We start from the raw sequence: 24623 nt of genomic DNA on the forward strand, positions 1-24623 counted from the left end.
CCAATTATAATGGAAGCAGCAAGGGAAGTAAGCAAACCCTTAGCCATAATTATGACAGCATCCTTTAAGTCAGGGGAGGTCCCCATGGACTAGAGACGTGCAAATGTATCCCCATTTCACAAAGAGGGTTAAAAGGGTGACAAGTAATTATGGACTTGTTAGTTTAATTTCTGTTCTGGGGAAAATAATGAAGTCACTGTTTAAAGAGGTGATACAGGATCACTTACACAAGACAGCAGTAATAGCTCAGACACAGCATGGGTTTGTTAAAGGGAAGTCTTGTCTGACCAATTTGATTGGATACTTTGATGTGGTCACAAAGGAACTGAATGCAAAAAATAATTTTGATATCATATACTTGGATTTCAGGAAAGCTTTTGATACTATTGCACATAGAAGACTTCTGTACAGATTGGAGCGGTATGACATTAAGGGCAAGTTATTGCAATGGATAAAGGTGTGGGAGATGGCAGAGAGTGGTAATAAATTGACGCTGCTGTACGTCGACTAATGTTATTAGTGGAGTTCCCCAGGGTTCAATGTTGAGCTCATTGTTGTTTTTTGTATTTATCAGTGATATCAATGAAGGTATATCAGGCTTAACGTCCAAGTTTGCAGATGATACAAAGGTTGGCAGGGTTGTTAATGACAGTATGCTACTGCAACAGGATCTAGAAAAGTTAGGCAGATTATCTGAGAAGTGGAACTGAAGTTTAACATTGACAAATGCAAAGTACTCCATATGGGTAGCAGTAACCCAAGAGAAATGTACCAACTGTGTGGTACTACACTCAGGGAGGTGGAGAATGAAAAAGACCTGGGAGTAATTATGCAGTCAGATATGAAGTTCTCTCTGAGCAGTGCAGGCGGGCTGCCAGAGCAGGTCATGGAATTTTGTCAATGATATATAGGAATTTTGCTAGCAGAGACGAGGAGGTGATATCCCTTTGTATAAGGCAATGGTCAGGCCCCACCTTGCGTACTGTATACAGGTCTGGAGGCCTTATTTTAGGAAGGATGTAGAGTTGCTAGAACAAGTATAGAGAAGGGCAACAAGATTGGTGAGAGGAACAAAGGGGTGCACTTACGAAGAAAGGCTTAAGTTCTGCAAGTTGCAGCATCAGGAGACTAGGCACTTGTGAGGTGATCTGATTGAGGTCTATAAGGCACTGAATGGTTTGAGCAGCCTCTGTGCTGATAGGATACTTTCCCTTGCTCAGATTAAAATTGAGGAAAGACAGTTTTAGAATCATCATCAGCCATTTTCAATCCACTGCAGGATGAAGGCTTCTCCAGCAACTTTCCAGTTCCTTCTGTTTCGAGCACTGGCCATCCATTTACTACCCAAAAACTCATGAATTTCATCTATCCATCTCTGCCTTTGTCTTCCAGGTTTTCTTCTAGCTCCTCTTGGGTACCATTCTGTTATTTTCTTAGTCCATCTGTCATCATGTCTTCGAACTATGTGTCCTGCCCAAGACCATTTTAGTCCTTTAGTTTTGATAAGAATGTCCTTTACTTGAGTTTGCTGCCTAATCCATGTGTTTCTCTTCTTATCTAACAGTCTGATTCCCAATATAATTCATTAGACAGTTTTATAATACATGTGTGGAAGTTTGCCTTTAACCGGTGGGTATTTGATTGCTGGAACAGACTTCCATTTTCTGTTGTGGAAGTTGATAGCTTAAATAAGTTTAAGGCTGAACTAGACAAATATTTGGAGGACCAGATGGGTGAAATGGGAAGGGTTTTTTTTTTTTCTTTTTTTTTTTGGCTGATGCTGTATAAGCTTGCTTTCTTGCATCATATGCCTCAGCTAATGCTAATCACCGGTTTCACGATTTAATTTCAGTATCCAGGATACTGTTGACTGGTGGCAGCCTATTTTATCAGTGATAGCATGTGTAGAAAGCCCTTCCTGGGACAGAGCAACAGCTACACTTTTTTTTTCTTGGTGTCAACTGAACATATGGAGCCATGCTTACACTTCTGCAAAACAGCATACTAATGAACGTGTATACCCTTCCAACGCTGTATTTATAGAAACGGATGATGCAATACCTATGCTTTGCAACAAACAAAATGACTGTAATCAAACAATATCTTATACGTTTCACTACAAATGTTACTTTTTTTAAGGTGATGCAGTTTTTTTGTCCACCACTGTAGATTCAAATTGAGTAAGGATGGTTGCAGGATAGATGTGTGGAAATTTGTCTTCAGCTAGTAGGTAGTTGATTGTCAGCACAAACTTTCATTTGCTGTAGAAGTAGGTAGTTGGAATGAATTCAGAAATAGACAGTGAGAAATGTTTGTCTTTTGGCCAATGCTTTATAACACACTTCCATCTGTTGTGGAAGTTGATAGCTTAAACAAATTTAAGGAATAACTGTACAGGCGTTTGGAGTAAATGGATAGGTGAAATGGGAATACTTTTTTTTTTTTTTTTTTTTTTTGGCTGATGCTGTATAAGCTCGCTTTCTTATGCCACTAATGCTAATGTTAATCATAGAAATATAATCCCCAGAAAATAAAATTTTATGAAAATTTTGCCTGTATTTCTAGGAAAGCTGAGAGAAGCCTTCTATTAAGCATACTTAGGTAAAATTGGATACTATTAATGTTACTGGATATAATTAATGCAATTATTAATCTATGTTAGCTAAAAGCTGAAAAACTCAGGTTAATCCTTGCTATCAGTTTTAATTTTTTATAAGAAAATATGTTGCAAGGCTTTAGTTGTGTTTTATACATGGTGGCATATTCCACTGCAATACCACATCCTAGTGCCACAATTCTGTTACCCTTATATACAGGGATAAAGTCATAAAAAGAGAAGGAATATACCAGAAAAAAAAAACAGAAGGTATACAGGTTGTGAAAGTAACACCCACAGTAATTAACCTTCTGTTGCTAAAACAGTATCTGACAGGTGTCACTTTTTTTCTGTTTTAAAATTTGTAAATGAAATAGTCTTTCTATATACCACCATTGAGGGGCTCACATCTGGTGAGTATGGACTTAGCACACCCAGAGTCCTGAGCTGGATATCACCATTCTTCTTTTTCTTGGTGATTCCTTTCTACTTCTAACTCTTGCTTGTTCTCTCTCTCTCTCTCTCTCTCTCTCTCTCTCTCTCTCTCTCTCTCTCTCTCTCTCTCTCTCTCTCTCTCTCTCTCTCTCTCTCTCTCTCTCTCTCTCAGGGTTACTCGGGAATTTTTTTGGCTGGTTCGGCATAAGCCTCAGGTTTCCTTGCACCATATGGCTAATAATAATAATAATTGCACACCAATATTCTCTAACTGGTTAGAGAATTTGTGGCTTTGCTCACCTGGCGTTTAACAGATGGCAGATGAGTGAGCCAAGTATAGATATTCATTGTTTCTACCGACACATGAGCATCTGGGTTTCAGTCTGGCGATTAGTGAACTTAAATTGCAAAAAAAAAAATAAGCTTTTATTATTGTGTTTCTCCCATTTATTTTCATTTGATATTTTTCAGTTTGGGCTAGTAACAATCCCAGGGGCTCACATCTGGTGAGTATGGGCTTGGCACACCCAGGGTCCTGAGCTGGATATGTCATTCTTCATTTTCTTGATGATTCCCTTCTACTTCCCTCTCTCTCTCTCACAGGGTAATTCAATTTTTTTTTTTTTTTTTTTTTTTTGCCTGGTGCAGTATAAGCTTCAGGCTTCCTTGCACCATACAGCTAATTATAATTAACTGATCATTTTAAATTTAATAAAACAGCTAAAAATTATTTTTTTATAATTAAAACAAAAAAAGGGATCACATAGATACTATGTATCCTTGTTAAAATTGATGAAGCTAGGTTACTCAGAAGGAGAGTATTTGCTTGAAAGAAGCAGAGGGTATACAGTGTATATCATCATATTCCTCCACTACAGTCCAGTTTATATATTTCGTATTTTGAAACTAGTGTTTAGAAGGGCAATTTTACATGTAACTCGTATTGAATTTTATCAAAAAAAAAAAAAAAGAAATTCTACCCGGAATCAAACCATGGTTAGCAGAACATGGTAATAATGAGCTACTACAACCAATGGTAAAATAAATGCTAAAATGTTCTTACTCCATATAAAGCCTTACCCAAGAATTCTGCTGTGTTTGAATATTTTAAATTTAATTTTGTTTTATTTTTGAGGTAAAAATGAGTAATTACTGAAATTAAGTTATCTTAATTTGTATAAAAAAACCTCCAGATATACTATTTTGTTTGTTTTAATAAAAAAATTATCAGTGTACTGTATATAGATACCATTAAGTAGACCTATCAGAAGTTTGTCTAGTAATCACAAGTAGTAGCTGTGCAAGTCCAGAAAAACTGTACTTTGAAACCTGTACACTTAGAAATGGAAAATCAGTTTTTTGATTGTGGGGTAAGGATGCAGTATGTGATTAAACTAAGTCTGTTAAAAAAAGTTTTTTTCCATTTTTTTCCCCACAGTGTAATAGATTAATAACAGCTTCATGTCAGCTGTTATGAAGTATTCTATTTTTTATTTATTTATTATTATTATTTTTTTTTTTTGCAGTCTGTGTCTTTGCATTAATCTGTGTAAATAAAGAAAACACTTTCTTGTAAATTAGTCATATGTATATTGTTACTCTGTCCTCTTATTTCAGTATGTACTTTAATTATATGTAGTGTTATAATAATACAGTGTATATCTATACCTAACATTATGTTTGATGTACAAAGAGCAGTTTAAAAAATATATCTGTGTATCATGTAACAGTACCCATTCAGGACACTACTTAGCAATTCTTGGGTTGTAAAAAAATGAATGAATTGATTCACACAAACAGCTGTCTTGTATCACCCATCTTGCCTCTAGTAGAATAAGTGCTATTTCTTATTCCATTTTCTGGCCTAAATTTTAAATTGTCCTTAGGCTTCTTTGGTTAGTTTTATGGCACCACACAAAGAAGTCAACTGCTCTGAAGTGCAGTCTTTTAATTGATCATAGAACATCCCTAAATTATTAAAATGAGATTGTGGGAACAGCTCTTTTACAGGTAATAAGAGTTAGGCACTTGTCCCTTGTTGTAACCAGGTTTGAATTATGGAATTCCATTTTCTTAATATTTTTATTGAGAAATTGGTTGTTATATTTTGGTATCTCTCAGATGTTATTGTAAAAGAAATAAGTCCCAATGTTTTTTTATATGAAAAGGCAATCCTCCCGTACAGATTCCAACAGTAGTCTGCCAACATATTTGGACTCCGTTTTTCTGTATCTTTTTTCCATTTGAGAAATATCTAGGTCAAACCTTTCAGTATGTTCATCTGAGACTGCTCCCACATTTTCAGGAAAAAGACTAAGTGGGAATGTAGGAAATGAAGCTGTAAAAACAGGTCTTGGTTTTCAGTCATTAACCCTATGATATTTGAAAAGGGTTGATGAGAACTTTTTAAGCACGTATCTGAGTTTTTGAACATATTTCCTACAAGAATCTGTCAATTATTTCAGGGAAGAAATTGACGATTGATTATCTTATATCTTAGCCCCAGCTGGCAGTGACTAAAAAGAAATGTTAATGCTACTGATATGTAGAGAATCTCTCTTTCATGGAGTACCTCCACATAACTCAACCTGAACATGGGACTTCCTTAAGAGGTGTTTTTTTTTGTTTTTTTTCCCCTGGGATCTTTATTTCTTTGTTAATTTGAGTAATTTCTTATTTAAACTTGTTTTACCCATACTGGTAGTGGGCTCAAAATTTTAGAGCTTCAGACATTGTTGCATCAGTTTTTGCATACATTTGTTACGAACTGTGTGTTACAACTGTCTGTCTTAAACACTCCTAAGCTGCAATGGAGCGGAAAGTTATTTTCTTTTACACATTAAACAGATTATTTTTTATTATTTTTATTTTTTTAAAGATTATAGGTTATTAATTATATGTAGTGACATTATATATAGTAACACCAAGTCTCTTATTATATATGGTGTATTTTATTTTTCTTATGTAAGTAGGTCACTGATTTTTATTTAGAATCACCAAAGATGGCTACGTGTACATATGGCTGCCTCAGAAATGTTGTCAACTTAGGAAATAGCATTATTGGAGTTAGCATCCTTGCAATGCCATATTGTTTTAGTAAGGTATAGTATTTTATAATAATAAAATATATAATAAAAATTTCACAACTTTCTTAGCCTTTCCCCATTACTTATCTATAGTGTTTTTTAAATCTTTCTCAAAACTCAGTGTACCTTCTAGGAACAGTATGAAGTTTGCATTGGTAGTAGTTCAGAGGTTATGAAAAATTATAGTGTATGGCATTGTTTTATCTTTCAAAGATGCATAATGTTAATGTTATGGAGGATTAATCATGCAGGAAAACTCAAAAATGAGAGTGAATGGCATTTCCACAAAAGGTTAATGGAAATACCATTCACTCATTTGTGTTTTCTGAACTCCATAAGGGTAATTTAGTACAAGAATGATAAGTGTTTGATGTTTGCCTGAAATGAAGAGTTCATTTAGATAATTTGCTCTTTGGATATGTGCATCATCCATGACAATATAGTGGTTTCACCACTTGTCACTCATTTGTAGAAGTCTAGATTAAAATTTCTCTGAAGACGCTGTAGGAATTCTTATGAACTTAAGGCAGAAGGAATATGGTTCTCCCTTGTGAGTTATTCTGAGTTTTTCCACCCAAACAACACACAACTTAGCCCATGAATGCACACAGTTGTACAGCTATGACACCCATGCACTGTACTGCCTAAGATGCCAATGTGGTATAAAATTTACATCATAAAGTTTCTCACCAAAGAAGGAAATGGGCGAAAGGCCATCCATGAAAGTGTGGTGTCTGTGTATGGCAACAGTGCACTTTCAGAGTACCAGATTAAATTTTTGTCAATACAATTCAAGTGGGGTAGAGTCCATTGAAGATGATCCATGTTCAGGAAGGCCTGTTACAGCAACCACTTTAAAAATGTGCCAAGCTGTGGAAATCCTTGTGCTGAATGACAGACATTTAAAGGTGTCCCAAATCTCTAGGAAATGTGACATATCTGAGGGAACAGTTATAACCTTCCTCCATGTCAGTTCAAGGTGGTCTCAGGGTCCCCAGATTTCTGACCCCTGTGCAGAAGCAATTCAGAGTATGGTGTTGAGAAGAATGTAGAGCTTTATGGAAGGGATCCTGAAACTTTCATATCCAGTTGTTTTACGGTGATGAAACATTAATTCCTAACTGGGATCCTGAGACCAAGCAAGAATCAATGCAATGGAAGCACTAGGGTTCTCCCCCACCCAAAAAATTTCAGACACAACCTTCAGCTGGCAAGATTATGGTCACCATTTTTTGGGATGCTAAGTGAATTTTGTATATTTATTACTTGGAATGCAAGCAGACAGTCACTGGGGAATCATATGCATCCCTTCTCACCACTACTGTACAACCTAACAGATGTCATAAAGGAAAAGCGGCACGGAAAACTTTCCAACACCATTACCTCTATCTCATTTCAGCAGCATGTAACCTGTGCATAGGTCACATGCTTTTTTGCTGCTTTGAGACTGTGACTTTACAGAACTTACTCATCCACCTTACAGTCTCTGGATCTGGCCACTAGTGACTATTTCCTGTTTTGACACCAAGAGAAACTTACATGGACTTTGCTGATGATAATGAACTGAAGTCTGCTGTTTTTACATTCTTTAATGGATAGGACAAAGAATTTTCTTTGTCTGGTATTTCCTCATTGCTAACAAAATGGAACAAGTGTATTGAAGTTCAGGGGAGTTGCAGTGAAAAATAAAACCAGATTATTGCCTCTATCTCATTTCCTTCATAGGTAGGTAGATAATTTATTGAATGCCCCTCGTAGTAACTGAAAACTTGAAAATAAAGTTTGAAAAATTATTATTATTATTAGCCATATGGTGCAAAGAAGCCTGAGGCTTATACTGCTCCAGCCAAAAAGAAAAAAAAAATTTCTGAGAGAGAGAGAGAGAATCACTAAGAAAGAGAAGATTCATGATATCCAGCTAAGGACCCCGGGTGTGCCAAGCCCATACTCCCAGATGTGAGCCCCTGGGGTTGAATCTCTTATGTAAAATTTAATTATTCATTATATTAATTTATTATAATGTATCTTTATTTTAATGAATGCACCTTCAATCTTTTCCTGAAATTGCAGTATTACAAGTAACAGATATGTACAACTGTTGTGCATATAATGCATCCACATTATAAATGATTTTGATTAAGAATTCATATAATGCGGTTGTCATGTATGGTTAGAATGAGTGACCCCATTTACTTGTTTATGAATTTTTTTACCCTAGTTGAGGTCTTACTTGGGATGAATTTTTGAAAGCCAAGATGAAAATATGCTGCTTTTCTAGATCAGTTGACAAGGATTAACAAGTTGCCACAATTTAACGCTAATTTTTTAATGGAACCCATGATGGTTAACCTATAGGGTTGAGAGCTGCCTTATTCACCATCTCCAGGTTTATCTTACAGACAGGCATGTTATTTTCAGCAAGTCTTTGTCTTAGCAGGAAGTGCAGAAAGCTGCTGATGATTTTCAAACTGCTATACAGAGTCCTCCTGTTAAAACATTGATAAATAAAAAATTCAGTGGGTTTCCAACATTTTATAAGCACCCATGGCACTTTTGCAGAGGTATATTCCTAACTTTGAAAACAACTGTGCACAGTGCTGTAGTCATAAAGTTACCAGCAGGTATACTCTGTGAGCATTATGTATGCAGAGAGTATGTATGTTATGTATACTGTGCTTATTAATGAAATTCCAGTGGGTATACAGCATATACCCGTATATACAGGGTGATTCAGGAGGAATAGTAAATATTTTGGGAGGTTAGAGTATCGATTATTCTGAGTAAAAAAGTTCATATAAATATGTCCAATTCTCAATGAATATGGCGATACAGCTGTTTGAAACTGGCAGGCACAGCTCCCTGAATCAGATGTGACTAAGAAGCAATTATAACCTGGTGCGGTTTGGTGTTAGAAGTGTTGTTAAGAATGCCGCATATCTTCACACATGCTGAATACGCCGATATGGTGTTCATCTACGGTTTTTGTGGTGGAAGTGCTACTGCTGCTTGTAGAGAATACCATCGACGGTTTCCTAACCGCAGAATACCTGATTCAAGAGAGTTTACTAGTATTTACACCAAACTGCATAAGACTTGTACTGTTCTCAGCCCTCATATTTCTTCTGAATGAGCAAATTAACAAAATGTGGATGAAATAACACATTCTTCAGTTGGAATGTTGTCCTAGTATTAGCACACGAAGAATTTCTACACATATTCGTGTTCCACAGACAAGTCAAGCCTGTGACCACCAAATACGGAGTATGCAGGAAGGGAATGACCACCACATATCCCCGGAGCAATATGGCCTTAGTTGCTAATGCTCCTAAAAACCAAACAACAACAACCCTCCACAGACAAGAGTGTGGCGAACATTACATGAGCACAGCTTGTATTCATTTCACATGCAGTGGATGCAACACCTTCAACTAGGAGGCAAAGCCCAGCGATTCTAATTTTGTCGGTGGGTAAATCCTAATCGCCGATTAATTCCATTAATACAGTTCAGCTACTTTCACCCGTTACGATATCAACAACACCTGTAATTCTCATAGGTGGTCAGACGAAAATCCACATGCCACTGTAGAAACAATCATTCAACATCACTTCTCTGTAAACGGTTGGAGCGGTATCATTGGCAATCAGTTGATTGGGCCTGTTGTGTTATAAAAAATGTCTTACAGGGCCCATTTACCTAGAATTTCTGCAAAACGAACTTACACTACTATTGAAAGATGTTCCCTTGGCTACAAGAATTGGTATGTACTTTCAGCATGACGGAGCTCCCGCACATTATACCTGTCTGGTGATACAATATCTAACTCGAACTTTCCCTGACAATGGATCAGCCGCGGTGGTCCCATTAATTGGTCATCAAGGTCTCCAGACCTCACTCTGTAAGATTTTTGTTTGTGGGGATGGATGAAGAGTGCAGTATACAAATAAAAGGTGAATACAAGAGACTTTTTGGATACTGTTGCCCTCATAAAGGAACACTAAGACTACCTCAGAAGAACAACACATCATATTACCACAAGAGTTGCAAAGTTCATCGAGGTTGGCAGTGGGATTTTTGAACATTTATTGTGAACTATAAAAAATTTGTCAATTATTTGTTTTGTATCGTTCAAAAAGTCAATAAATATAAACAAGTCATTTATCATTCTTTAATACCTCTCATAATGGCTTTGTGCACGCCAGTTTCAAACAGCTGTATCTCCGTATTCATTGAGAATTGGATACATATGTATACAAACTTTTTTTTTTTTTTTTTTACTCAGAATAATCGATACTATAACCTCCCAAAATATTTACTATTCCTGCTGAAGCACTCTGTATATATAGGTAGGTAGATAGAAAGTGAAGCAGAGAATGGGAATGTGCTACCAAAACTGGAAAGCAAAACTACAGAAAACCTGGAAGGTACATTAAAAATAAGAAGTACTTAATGCCGTAGATCCCATGATTTCAACGTTTTCATCAAGGGTCAACCGTCGAAACCACAGGAAAGACAGCAAAAAGTGAGGCCTCTATGTCTGACATGAAATATATGTAGCATGTGGTGGAAATGGTGAAGTCATTGAATTTTGAATTAAGTGGAAGTAAGGTCAAAATTAGCAGGAAATTTTTAAATTCAAAATCAAGTGGAAATAAGGTAAAAAATTAACGTATATTTCGTGAAATATACAGGGTGATTCTGAATTATTGTCGGGGTTTCCATGGCCTATAATTTTCTAACCGGAAACAACAGAATAAAACTGCTTACAGAATATTAAAGTGTAACTCAAAGTTTTATTACCTATAGAATCAATACTGCAGAATGCTAAACAACTTCAACATGCACACCTTTCTTGGCACGTAAGATGCCCAGCGATATTCAATTTCCCTCCAAGTGTTCTCCAGCATTTGCGGTGTAAATGTTTCGATCGAAGCAACAATTCTGAGCTTCAGTTCATCGAGGGAGGTCATAAGGGTCTTGTATACAATGTCCTTCACGTATCCCCACAGGAAGAAATCAAGCGGCGTATGATCGGGTGAGTGTGGATGCCATGGAATCGGTCCACCATGCCCAACCCAGTGCCCAGGAAAATGCATGTCAAGAAATTCTTGAACAATAAGAGCCCAATGTGGCGGTGCACAATCTCGCTGAAACACCACATTTGGCTGATGATTTTCCAACTGGGGTAACAGGTACAGCTGTAGCATGTCCAGATGGGTCATCACTGTCACTGTTTTTTTCTGCAAAGAAAAAGGGCCTGAAAACTTCCAAACATGACAAAGCACACTAGACATTGACCTTTGGACTATCTCTTTCGAATTCTCGAATGGCGTGAGGGCTTTCGGATCCTCATATTCTGCAGTTATGACGATTTACTCTCCCTGATACAAAACATTGCTTCATCACTAAATCTCCATCTCTGAAGGTAATTTTTATCAGCTTCGACGTTTGACAAAATGTCTTGGGCAAATTGGAAATGGTGGGGTTTATCATTCGGCTTTAAAACCTGGACAGTCTGCAGTTTGTAGGCATGGAGATGAAGAGGTGGTTATGAACAACCCTCCAAACAGTTGTTTGTGGTATACCTAACTGCAAAGAAGCTTGTCTAGTTGATTTTTATGGGCTTTGAGAAAATTCTTTGTGGATTCGATCAACATCTTCCTGTGAAGTGCTTAGGCTTCCTGCTCCTTTTCGTTGCAGAACACTACTAGTCGCTTGAAATTTCTTTAACCAACGTTGGGTAGCGTTATCTGAAGGTGGATCTTTTCCATACTGAGTTCTGTAACAATGTTGCGTTGTCATAATGGATTTTGTTTCAAAAAACCAAAGTACGTACATTGCCTTCTCTTGAACAGTCGCCATTTTGAAGTAATGCCATCAATATCTCCTAGACATCAGTGTGGTGAGTAGTGTTGCCAAATAAACTTTTGAGTTACACTTTCATATTCTGTAAGCAGTTTTATTTTGTTATTTCTGGTTTGAAAATTATAGGCTACGGAAGCCCCGACAATAATTTAGAATCACCCTGTACATCAGCTTTACTTTTGCCTACTACTACGGCGCCTCCATAGCCAGGTGGGAAGGAGCAGCAGTGCATAGCACACGCTTCTTGATTAGACCGAGGTTCGAGCCCGTCACCACCAAATACAGAGGATACGGAAAGGTCGGGATATTCATGTGTTGTTGGGGGCGGATCCCAGGGTTCCCCCCCCCATTAGCCGCTATTACTCCTTGTGTTGAGGCTCACGCCAAGACCGGCCATTTGTATGTAGTGTGTTGGGTGTGTAAATGTTATGATGTGTTCTTTTGTTATGTAGTCGGCCGGTACCTGGCTCTTAGCAAGTGGGAAGCAGCAACACCTGGTCACAGCACCTGGTCATATCATATACTTGGATTTCAGGACAGCTTTTGATACTGTTGCACATGAAAGACTGCTGTACAAATTGGAGAGGTATGGCATTAAGGGGCTACAATGGATAAAGGGATGGTTGAATGGGAGATGACAGAGTGGTAATCGATGGATACTGCTCTTTGTGGAGTTCCCCAGGGGTTGGTGTTGAGCCCATTGTTGTTTTGTATATTTATCAATGATATTGAAGAGGGTATATCAGGTTTAATGTCCAAGTTTTCAGATGATACAAAGGTTGGCAGGGTTGTTAACGACAGTAAAGATAGTGTGCTGCTCCAATTGGATCTAGAATTCGGGCAAATAGGCTGAGAAGTGGCAACTGAAGTTTAACATTGACAAAACAAAGTACCGCATATGGGTAGCAATAACCAAAGAGAAACATACCAACTGGGTGGTACTACACTCAGGGAAGTGGGAAGTGAAAAAAACCTGGGGGTAATTGTGCAGTCAATTATGAAGTTCACTGAGCAGTGTAGACTGGCTGCAGGGCAGGTCATGGAGTGTTGTCAATGATATATAGGAATTTTGCTAGCAGGGACAAGGAGGTGATTATTCCGTTATACAAGTCAGTGGTTAAGCCACATCTAGAGTACTGTGTACATGTGTGGAGCCTTCATTTTAGGAAGAATGTAGAGTTGCTAGAATGAGTACCAAGAAGGGCAACAAGATTGGTGAGGGGAACTAAGAGGTGCTCTTACCAAGAAAGGCTTAAGTTCTGCAAATTGCAGCACCTGGAGAGTAGGCACCTGCAAGGTGATCTGATTGAGGTGTATAAGGCCTTGAATGGGTTGAGCAAGCTGAATGCTCATGGGACTCTTCCTCTTGCTCAGATTAAGAACCTGATGGGACACAGATTCAAATCGAGGAAAGACAGTTGTAAAATCAGAAATTTACCTTTTAGCCAGCGGGTAGTTGATTGGTGGAACAGACTTCCATCTTTTGTTGCGGAGATTGATAGCCTAGATATATTTAAGGCTGAGCTGGACAAGCATTTGGAAAGAATGGAGGGGTGATATGCAAGGTTTTTTTTTTTTTTTTTGGTGATGCTGCATAAGCTTGCTTTCTTGCATCATATGCCTCTGCTAAGGCATGAAAGATTACTCTAACAGGTGTGTGTGTGCGTGCGTGCGTGTGTGCATGCTTTTTTAAGGAAGAAAAAAGCAAACCAGATTGGATCCTTGTGCACTGGATGTGAGAAAGTCTTAGACAGCCCAGCCGATATTGCACATTTGTTGAACAAGTACTTTGCATCTGTCTTTACTGAAGACAGATTATGAGAAGTTTCTGGCAAAGAATGTAAAGACTTCTATGCTTATATTAACAGTAAAAGGAAGGGGTTAAAGCACACTGGGCCACTTGATATGAGTGGGTTAATTGTTGATGATCCTGCTCAGGTTGCCTGACAAATTGAATATGTATTTTGCATATACATTAACACATGAGCAATTCTTTAGGGAAGAGGATGCTAGAAGTTTGTCAAACTCTAATGAAGAGCTAAATGACTTTGTGATAACTGAAAAGAAAGTGGAGGAGATATTGAGGAAGATAGACACAGAAAAGGCACCTGGTGTGAATGGAATCTATTCAGTTATTGTAAGATAGGCAGCAAAGAAGTTATGTAAATCTTTAGACATAATTGTGAGAGCATCCTTAGATTCAGGGGAGGTTCCTATTGACTGCAGATCTGCAAATGTATTCCCAATTCATAAAGGGGAATCAAAAGGTGACATGAGTAATTACAGACCTGTTAGCTTAACATCTGTTCCAGGGAAAATAATGAAATCACTGGTTAAAGAAGTAATGCAGGACTCTGGACAGGCATGTAATTATACTGAAATTGTGGCATAGATTTGTTAAAGGGCAGTCTTTTCTAACCAATCTGATAGTTACTATGATGTAGTGACCAAGAAACTGAATGCATAAAATAATTTTGACATCCTATATTTGGATTTCAGGAAGGTTTTTGATGCTGTTGCTATTACATAGAATGATGTTGCATTAATGACAGGTTACTGCTATGGATAAAGGGACGGTTAATTGGAAGAAGACCGGGTGGTTATGAATGGGCACTGCTCTTCGTGGACTAATGTTATTAGTAGAGTTCCCCAGGGTTCACTGTTGGGCCCATTGTTTTCAATATTTATGAAGGTATATCAGGCTTAATGTCTATGTTTGGAGATGATACAAAGTTTGGGGTGATTAATGACAATCATCAGGGTGAGCTACTGGAACAAGATCTAGAAAAATTGGGTCAATGGGCTAAAAAATGGCAGTTGAAGTTTAACATTAACAAATGCAAGGTACTGCATATGGGTAACAGAGTAACTTATCAACTATGTGGTACTACACTCAGGATAGTGGAGAATGAAAAAGACCTGGGGGTAATTGTACAGTCAGACTGGAAATTCTCTGAACAGTGTAGACATGCAGCCAGGACAGCTCATGGGGTTATGTTAATGATTTACAGAAACTTTGCCAGAACAGATGAGTTGATTATCCCTTTATGGCAATGGTCAGACCACATCTTGAATACTATATACAGGTCTGCAGGCCTCGCTTTAGGAAGTATGTAGAACTGTTGGAATGGGTGCAGAGAAGAGCAACTAGACTGCTTAAGGGAACCAAAGGGTACTCTTATCTAGAAAGGCTTCAGTTCTGTAAATGCAGCATTTCACAACTGGGCACCTATAGGGAGATCTGAATGAGGTGTTTAAATCCTTGGAGTAAGTAATCTGAATGTTAATGGCATTCTTCCACTTGCTGAGACTACACACATGAGGGGGCCATAAATTCAAGTTGGAGGTTTGCAGGATAGATGTGTGGAAGTTTGCCTACAGTCAGCAGGTGGTTGATTGTTGGAAGAGGCTCCCTGTGGTTGTTGTGGAAGTGGATGGGCTGAATAAAATGAAGGAAGAGACATTCTTGGAGGATATGGACGGGTGAACTGTGTAGAGTCCCCCCCCCCTTTTTTTGCTTTCCTGCATCATTTGCTATTGCTACTACTGCTGCAATTCTGCAATGTAATTATGGAGAAATTATAGTCAGCAGAAACTTGTTCTTAATAACACAAAGTAGTCCTTTTTTAGTGGACGAGGGGGAAGTCCCTTAGTCTGATCCAAAATTTAACCAATCTGTAAGACACTTTTCTATGGAAAATGATTTCTGGGCTGTTGGTTTTTGCTTTACATCATGATTTTGAGGAATACCTTAATTACATAACTTAAGGTACTTCAGTAGTACCTGTTCGGAGTTTTTTTTGTACCCTTACATTTGACTACTCAGCTGTGGTGGCTGTTAGACTGTGTTGCTTTGTTTCTTATTTTCTGTTGCTGCAGAAAGGCGTAAATTGCATTCCCTATAACCGTGTCTCATTTGAAGGCATGGGATTATAAGAAATTGATAGTTTGAAATTTTACTTTTTAAACATAAAGAATTATTGTTTAATAATATTTTGAACTGGGCAATAAAATGGACCTCGACATTGATGTGAGAGAGCACTTTGGACTCACATTTTGAGGAATTAACAACCGATGAAAATATTGAAATAGAGACATCTAAATTCTGAAGTAATAGAAGAACATGATATTCCACAACTTCCCAGAACATTTACAAGGCAGAAAATGGCTGCAGCTTTTAAATCAATTTCTAATGGGTTGGCAATCTTTGAAGAAGACTATGCAAGTATACAAAGAATTGCAAAAGTGAAAAGAGGTGGTCTAGCCTGCTGCAGTGAGATGTTTGAAGAAAAAAAAAAAGAAAACTGTGCAATCTCCTATAAAAACATTTTTAAAAAGTGGAAATTCCAGCTGTTTCTTCATTATCAGATGCCCGTCCATCTACCTCATTTCACGTCTAGCTACAGGCAAAACAGACAGGAAGAGGTTGTACTAGCAAGATTATGCATAGGGCATACATACCCAACCCATATGTACTTGCTTGGGGGATGACCCACCGCTACGCATGCACTGTTCATTGCCACTTGCTGTGAAACATATACTCCTAGATTGTATGCATTATGCTCATATCAGAAAAAGTGCTTTCCATTCACTGTCAAGATTACAAGAACCTATATCACTTGTCCATATTATTGGAAATAATGTGAATCTAAATGAGCTATTTAGCTTTCTCAAGCAAATACGAATATATGAATTCCTATGATGCAAAAATCGGACTGATTAAATAAACAAAATTATAATATAAGAATAGGCACATTTTGGCCCCAGTTGCCCTTGTGTTCAAAAACAATCATACCAATACCTAATTTCACCTAGTGATACTTATGTGGAAAATATTGAACTCTGATGAAGATATTGACGAGTAAAAGTTGAGTGACATATGTATGTACAGTACATATATTATGTTAGTACTCATTTTCTTTGTTTATATTTTGTAACTGTTTGTTTTTAATTAAAATTAACAAATATAGTACTTGTTTTTTATTCTTTTCGTATTTTATTTTACGTTATGTATTGTATACGACGATAAACCATAATGCATACATACATTATAATAAAACATATTGTGTAGGCCATTTGATATTTAGTACATGGTTTTACTGCTTTAAAATGGCTGCTAACTTATATGTATTGTAAAAGCTCAGGCATGCAAGATACACATAACGAGCAAAACGTATAATGAATAATGTCTTGGAATGGAACTCGTTCATAAACCGAGAGTTGCCTGTAATGTTTCATTTGCCATTAAAAAGGTTTAACCCATTTTGTCCGCTGCAGAAAAGTAGTAAAATTAAGAGAAAAAATTGCATTATGAAATTTGCTTATATAAAAGTGCTTGCTTAATAAATTGCCTTTTAGCCAATGTCTTTGTATTAAAAAAAAAATTGGGAAAAATCTGGATCAATTTTTTTTTTCGGATATAATGCACTTTGCTTATAATGCAGGCATTCAAATTGCCTCTCCCCTCCCACGTGCTTTTCCCAAATTTCCATATCCATGTTTATATTGTGGTTGCACTCCACTGCATTTCTTGTAAATTTTTTTTTTTTTTTTTTTTGTCTTTTGCTTTAGTGTGGAATTTTATTGAGTCTATTACTGATTATTGGAAGCGGTCTTTTGACAAGGTCTACATGCCATTTACTTTTAAAAGCGACCATCATGGCTCGACGTAGAAATTTTGAATTTCTAGGTATGTATTTTTCATATTAATAATTCTGTAGCTTAACAAGTATATTATAAATGCTTAATAACTAATGAAATTCTTTAATGAAATCAAATGAAAAAAATTTAATAACTAATGAAATACCTTTTATCAGACTACCCCATAAAAACTGTAATATAAGGTGTCCATAAATCCCTTTTACAAGCCTAAAAAAAGTTGTACGAATAGGGTATACATGATATAAACCTGAAACCACTTGCGAAGCCCAGGGAAATCCATATGCCGTGCCAGTTGTGAGCTTAACATATCATGTTGAACAGTGTATAATATGTTACGTTGCTGTCTTAGGATGAAACCATACAAGTTATGACTCATACAGGAGTTGTCGATTGATGACATATTCTTATCTGCTTAATTACTTAAGAACTTACCAACAAACATCCAAGAGATTAGAATCTTGTTGGTAAGTTTCATGATTACAGTTTTGAGATTATGCTGCTATTTATTATATTTATTACAGCATGCATATTTTTTAGTCGATGAATAAAAACCTGGAAAACCTGGTGAAATTACCTGGAAGTGTTTCAGGTTTTTACCTTATACTTTGTTTGTACAATGTTTTAATTTTTTAAAGGAGATTTTTGGACCAACTGTATTTTCACACAGCCAAATATGTCTTATTTATACATGTATCTTTGCATATCAGGTGGAATGTTTCTGTGCCAACTTGTATAGATATTGGTGATAACAATATACTTAAATGTCTTGTGAATTTAAGAAAGGGAACAGAGTAATTTCAGCTCTGAAGCTCTAGATGTAAGAAAATGCAGATGGTGTTTCTGGAAGTTCGGGTCTAGTGATTGCAGCTTAGCTGATGGAACATGTTTAGGCTTTACTTGTTTAGTTTAATGATGATCTGCTGACAGTAGCCATACTTGAAAAGATCCTGCTCTAGCAGCCATAGAATTAACATGAAACTCAATTTAGTATTAATATGAGTAGTGTGGTGTAAGGAAGTTGTATGGCTTTTGCTGCACTGGGGGGAAAAATGTTAGGGACAGTATTGTGAATTTTGCATTTTCTCTTTTTGGCTGTTTTCAGCTTAATTATATGAATCACATACTGCTTATAACCAACTTATCAAAAGCTTAAGTGTCTCTTTTTGAATATACCTATAGAACTCCACCTAGGGAGTACAGGACCTTATCACTGGTGGTGGAGCTTGTGTGCCCCTGTGATCCTGAGAGCTGTGCTGGCAGTAGCTTAGCTACCGGCAGGACCTTCTAAGCCGGATAGGTCATAGGGTAGGGACCAGACTAAGAAGTACTCCAACCAACGTCTGACCAGAATGGGCAGCTGGAAACAGCATCTGACCCCTATGTTAGAGGTGGCCAATTCTTTTGGTAACTGGCAGAAAGATATAAAATGCATCCCTTAGAAACACAGTGAGGGGATTATGCTGGACTTCCCAAACATGAAGCGAAAGAAAAAGGGCAGTAGTGGTCAAGGCCAAAATGGACACATTACTGAATATTAAACAAAGGTCACGGATAAATGACAGACTACGCTCAAACCAGAAATGGAGGCATGTTCTCAACTTCTGGACCAAAACCCAGCTTGCAGCTTTTACATAAGAGTAAACTAAGATTATAAATTGTCACATTAAATACAAGGACATTAAGAACTGAATCAAGAATAGCAGAACTTAAATGCTCTACTCCACATATGTTGGGATGTCATCAGAATAGCAGAAGTCAAAAGAAAAACAGAATCAACTGTAGAGAGAGATAAAGTGGAAACATACTGTATTGCAAGAACAACATTCCAGGTTAAAATGGCATTGGCTTTCTAGTACATAGGAGATGGAAGAACTACATCAACGAATTTAGTGGTGTCTCAGACCACACAGCTGTTTTAAAACTCCCTTTTAACAAAAATGCCATACCTAACTTTTATTCAGATTTACACACTAACACACAGCCATGAAGATGATGAAATAGAGAGAAATTCTGTGACCAACTAAATTCAGCTATAAGCAACTTTGGAACAATCTGGACTGTTGTCATGGGAGACTTCAATGCAAAATTGGGCCAGAGATCAGCAGGGGAAGAAGATATTTTAGGACCATATGGCTATGGAACAAGTAATGCTAGGGGAGAGAGAATGGTACAGTTTGCATTAGGACAGAATCTCTCGGTAATGAACACTTACTACAAGAAGAGAATAAATAAGTGTTGGACATGGCTATCACTTGATGGAAAAGCAAAAACAAAATTGAGTATGTACAGGTCGACCATCACTAATCCGGCAACGTTGGGACACTTGCGGGGTGCCGGATTAGTGAGTTTGCCGGATCACCGATGGTTATATTAGCACATACAGTTTACCCAACAGCTAACACCTCATAATCATCAGCCATTTTCAATCCACTGCAGGATGAAGGACTCTCCAGCAACTTTCCAGTTCCTTCTGTTTTGAGCACTGGCCATCCATTTAATACCCATAAACTCATGAATTTCATCTATCCATCTCCGCCTTTGTCTTCCAGGTTTTCTTCTAGCTCCTCTTGGATATCATTGTACTCATTCAAGTCTGTAATGACTTGAATGAGTACAATGAACAATTCTACAGAGAAATAGAGTGGGCCAGTAAATTAGAATGTCTTATAATGGGGGATTTTAACTTCCCAGATATTGACTGGAACTTGTGGGTTGGTCACTCACACACTAGTCAGACTTTTGTGGATTTATTGGATGATTGTTTTCTGCAGCAGCATGTTCGAGAGGCAACCAGAGAAAGTAACACTCTTGATCTGGTTATCAGCAGTGATCATTTGTGTATTAAGAATTTGCAGATAAAGAAACCACTAGGTGGCAGTGATCACAGTGTGCTGAAGTGGGATTTACTCAAAGAGGTAACTACCGTCAGGGGTAAAGGAAAGGGTTTTTGCTTCCGTAAAGGGGAGTACAGTGGTCTCAGACAGTTTTTAAATTCTGTACAGTGGGATCAACTGACGATGTTACAAACAGTAAATTCTAAGTGGGAAGCATTCAAGGAATTAATCGTGGAAGCTACTAGACTTTATATACCGATTAAGAAATATCGTTCAAGGTTTAGGCCTGAATGGTTATCAAATGAACTAATGAGACTCGTGACAGAGAAGAAAAATGCATGGGATGCATATAAATTATCAGGTGACGCAGAAGCCTGTGGCAGATATAAGCTAGTCTGTAATCAGGTCACAAAGGAGGTTCGGCAGGCGAAGGCGGATTACGAGAAATCTTTGGCAAAAGATGCTAAGAAAAACAGCAAGGATTTCTTTACTTATATAAACTCTAAAAGGAAGGGGATGAATATGATTGGTCCACTTGACATCGATGGTTCGACTGTTGATGATCCTGCTCAGATAGCAAACAAACTGAATGAGTATTTTGCATCTACATTCACACGTGAGGAATTATTACAGTTTGAAAATGGAAGAAGGTTATCAAATTGTAGCAGTGTGCTTAATGATTTTGTAATAACTGAGAGCAAAGTGGAGGAGAAATTGTTGAAGTTAAACATAAGAAAGGCACCTGGGGTGGATGGGATCTATCCAATTATTTTAAAGGAGGCGGCAAAGCAACTAAGCAAACCCTTAGCCATAATTATGAGAGCATCCTTGGACTCAGGGGAGGTTCCCACGGACTGAAGATGTGCAAATGTGTCCCCAATTCACAAAGGTGGATCGAAGGGTGACACGAGTAATTGCAGACCAGTTGGTTTAACTTCTGTTCCGGGTAAAATAATGGAGTCACTGGTTAAAGATGCATTGCAGGATCATCTAGACAAGACTGCAGCAATAATTCAAACACAGCATGGGTTTGTTAAGGGAAAGTCTTGTCTGACAAATTTGATTGGTTATTATGATGTGGTCACAAAGGAACTGGATGCAAAAAATAATTTTGATATCATATACTTGGATTTCAGGAAAGCTTTTGACACTGTTGCGCATGGAAGACTACTGTACAAATTGGAGCAGAATGGTATTAAGGGTAAGTTGCTACAATGGATAAAAGGATGGTTAAGTGGGAGAAGACAGAGGGTGGTAATCAATGGGTGCTGCTCTTCGTGGACTAATGTTATTAGTGGAGTCCCACAGGGTTCGGTGTTGGGTCCACTGTTGTTTTGTGTATTTATCAATGATATTGATGAAGGTATATCAGGCTTAATGTCGAAGTTTGCAGATGACACAAAGGTTGGCAGGGTTGTTAATGACAGTAATGGCAGTGTGCTACTGCAACAGGATCTAGATAATTTGGGCAGATGGGCTAAGAAGTGGCAACTGAAGTTCAACCTTGACAAATGCAAAGTACTGCATATGGGTAGAAGTAACTCCAGAGAAACGTACCAACTGTGTGGTACTACACTTAAGGTGGTAGAAAATGAAAAAGACCTGGGAGTAATTGTGCAGTCAGATATGAAGTTTTCTTAGTAGTGCAGACAGGCTGCTAGGGCGGGTCATGGGGTTTTGTCAATGATATATAGGAATTTTGCTAGCAGGGAAAAGGAGGTGATTGTCCCTCTGTATAAGGCAATGGTCAGGCCATGCCTTGAGTACTGCGTACAGGTCTGGAGGCCTCATTTTTAGGAAGGATGTAGATTTGCTTGAGCGTGTACAGAGAAGAGCAACACGATTGGTGAGGGGAATGAAGGGATTCTCTTACCAAGAGAGGCTTAAGTTCTGCAAATTGCAGTGGCTGGAGACTAGGCACCTGCACGGTGATCTGATTGAGGTCTATAAGGCCTTGAATGGGTTGAGCAAGCTGAATTCTGATGGGATCCTTCCACTTGTTCAGATTACGAACCTACGGGGACATAAGTTCAAATTAAGAAAGGACAGATGCAGAATAGATGTGCGGAAATTTGCCTTTAGCCAGTGGGTGGTTAATTGCTGGAACAAACTTCCATCTGTCGTTGTGGAAGTTGATAGGTTAAATAAATTTAAGGAGGAACTGGACAGGCATTTGGAGGGAATGGTGTGATTTTTTTTTTTTTTTTTTTTTTTTTTTTTTGGCTGATGCTGCATAAGCTCCTACACTTGCTTTCTTGCATCATGTGCCACTACTACTACTAATTATTATTATTATTTTTTTTTCATTTACTTAGCTTCATTTTTTTTTTTTTTTTTTTATTACGCGTGCTCTGTTCTGACATTTGGGATGTGGACTATCATTGGTGCCAGACAGCTCTCCCTTTTTTTTTTTTTTTTATCACAGGGAATTTATTTTATTTTATTTTTCTTATTTTATTTATTTATTTTATTTTATTTTTTTATCATTATTTTTTATTTATTTATATATTTAATATATTTTCTTTTTCACCACGGGGAATTATTATAATTATTTATTTGTTTATTATTTTATTTTATTTTTTTTTATTTTGCACCACGGGAAATATATTTTGTTTTTATTTAATTTTTATTTATTATTTTTTATTTTATTTATTTATTTTTTCCCCTCTCTGGAATGGGCCCCCAGAGAAAACTGGCCCACCTTTTGGCAACGTCAGGTGGTTCAGAGTCTCGCATCGAGACAGTACGTGCTCCATTGGGACTGGCCCACCTTCCCGTGGTGTGGACGAGTACCCAGAATCATCTGTCCAGGTGACTGATGCTTCTGGATAGCCAAGAGGCCAGAACAGAACAACAGAACACACACACAATACACACAAACCGACGTCACACACACATCTGGCCAATTTATAGTGAGTGATACTGTTCTTCACAGAGATACGAGGCGGAGTTGAACTCACGTTCTAGGAGCCGCCCTTTACGAAAACACATGTCCACATGTCCATGTCCATACCATTCTGTTATTTTCTTAGTCCATCTGTCATCATGTCTTCGAGCTATGTGTCCTGCCCAAGACCATTTTAGTTCTTTAGTTTTGATAAGAATGTCCTTTACTTGAGTTTGCTGCCTAATACATGTTTCTCTTCTTATCTAACAGTCTGATGCCCAATATAATTCGTTCCATTCTTCGCTGTGTAGTTCTTAGCTTCTCTTCCATTCTTTTGGTGAGTGCCCAAGTTTCACTTCCATAAGTCATGGTGGGGAGTATACATTGGTTCATTATTTTACGTTTCAGACAAACTGGGATATTGCTCTTTAGTATGTGACTATATTTCCTGAATGCTATCCATCCAAAATTTATTCTTCTTTTGACTTCTAGCCATTTATCATTATTACAGCTAATAACTTATCCCACATAAGTATATGACTCCACTTTTCAATTACTGCTCCTTAAATCATTATTTTCCTTTCCATGGCATACTTGTTCATCATTACTTTTGTTTTAGCCATATTCATCTTTAGTCCAAAATCCTTGCTAACTGTGCATAACTGATTAAGATTTTCCTCCAATTCTTTGGGATCGTGGCTTATGACCACAATGTCATCTGCAAATCGTAAATGGTTTAGGTACTCTCCGTTCACATTGACTCCTTTCTGCGACCAGTCTAATCTTCTGAAAGTTTCCTCAAGGGCAGCAGTAAACAGCTTCGGAGATATTGTGTCTCCTTGTCGAACTCCTTTCTCGATTTTAAATTTCCTACTGTCGTTGTCTAGTCTAATAAAGGAGGTAGCACTCTCATATATTTTCTTAAAAATCATAATATATAGGGGGTATCTGTGCCTTGTCTTTCCAGTGCCCTAAACATTGCCTTATGTTGTATGGAGTCAAATGCCTTTTCATAATCCACAAATGCCAGGCATAATGGTGTTTTATATTCATTTGCTTTCTCCATTAGCTGTGATATTACATGAAGGTGATCCATAGTTGAGAATCCTGTCCTAAAGACAGCTTGCTCTTTCTGTTGATTCTCATCAAGTATTCTTTCTAATCTATTAGTAATGACCCTTGTGAACAACTTGTAGATGTGGGATAACAAGCTAATTGGTCTATAATTTCCAATTTATGATTTATCTCCTTTCTTATGCAG

The 24623-nt window shown here is 37.5% G+C and overlaps 1 protein-coding gene across 1 annotated transcript in view; it reads left to right on the forward strand.

Annotated features, from left to right (window-relative positions):
• LOC150082984 (uncharacterized) overlaps positions 1 to 24623 on the forward strand; it is a 201443-nt gene that overhangs the window by 11332 nt on the left and 165488 nt on the right. The window contains exons 2-3 of the mRNA XM_090377713.1: positions 6023 to 6132; positions 17552 to 17669. Of these exons, the coding sequence (XP_090233839.1) occupies positions 6034 to 6132; positions 17552 to 17669 (217 nt within the window). The 5' untranslated portion in view covers positions 6023 to 6033. The remainder of the gene's footprint in view (positions 1 to 6022; positions 6133 to 17551; positions 17670 to 24623) is intronic.

This window comes from Mastigoproctus giganteus, chromosome 7 (genome assembly GCF_048544385.1).
Source record: "Mastigoproctus giganteus isolate SK-2022 chromosome 7, ASM4854438v1, whole genome shotgun sequence".
Lineage (NCBI taxonomy): Eukaryota > Metazoa > Arthropoda > Arachnida > Uropygi > Thelyphonidae > Mastigoproctus > Mastigoproctus giganteus.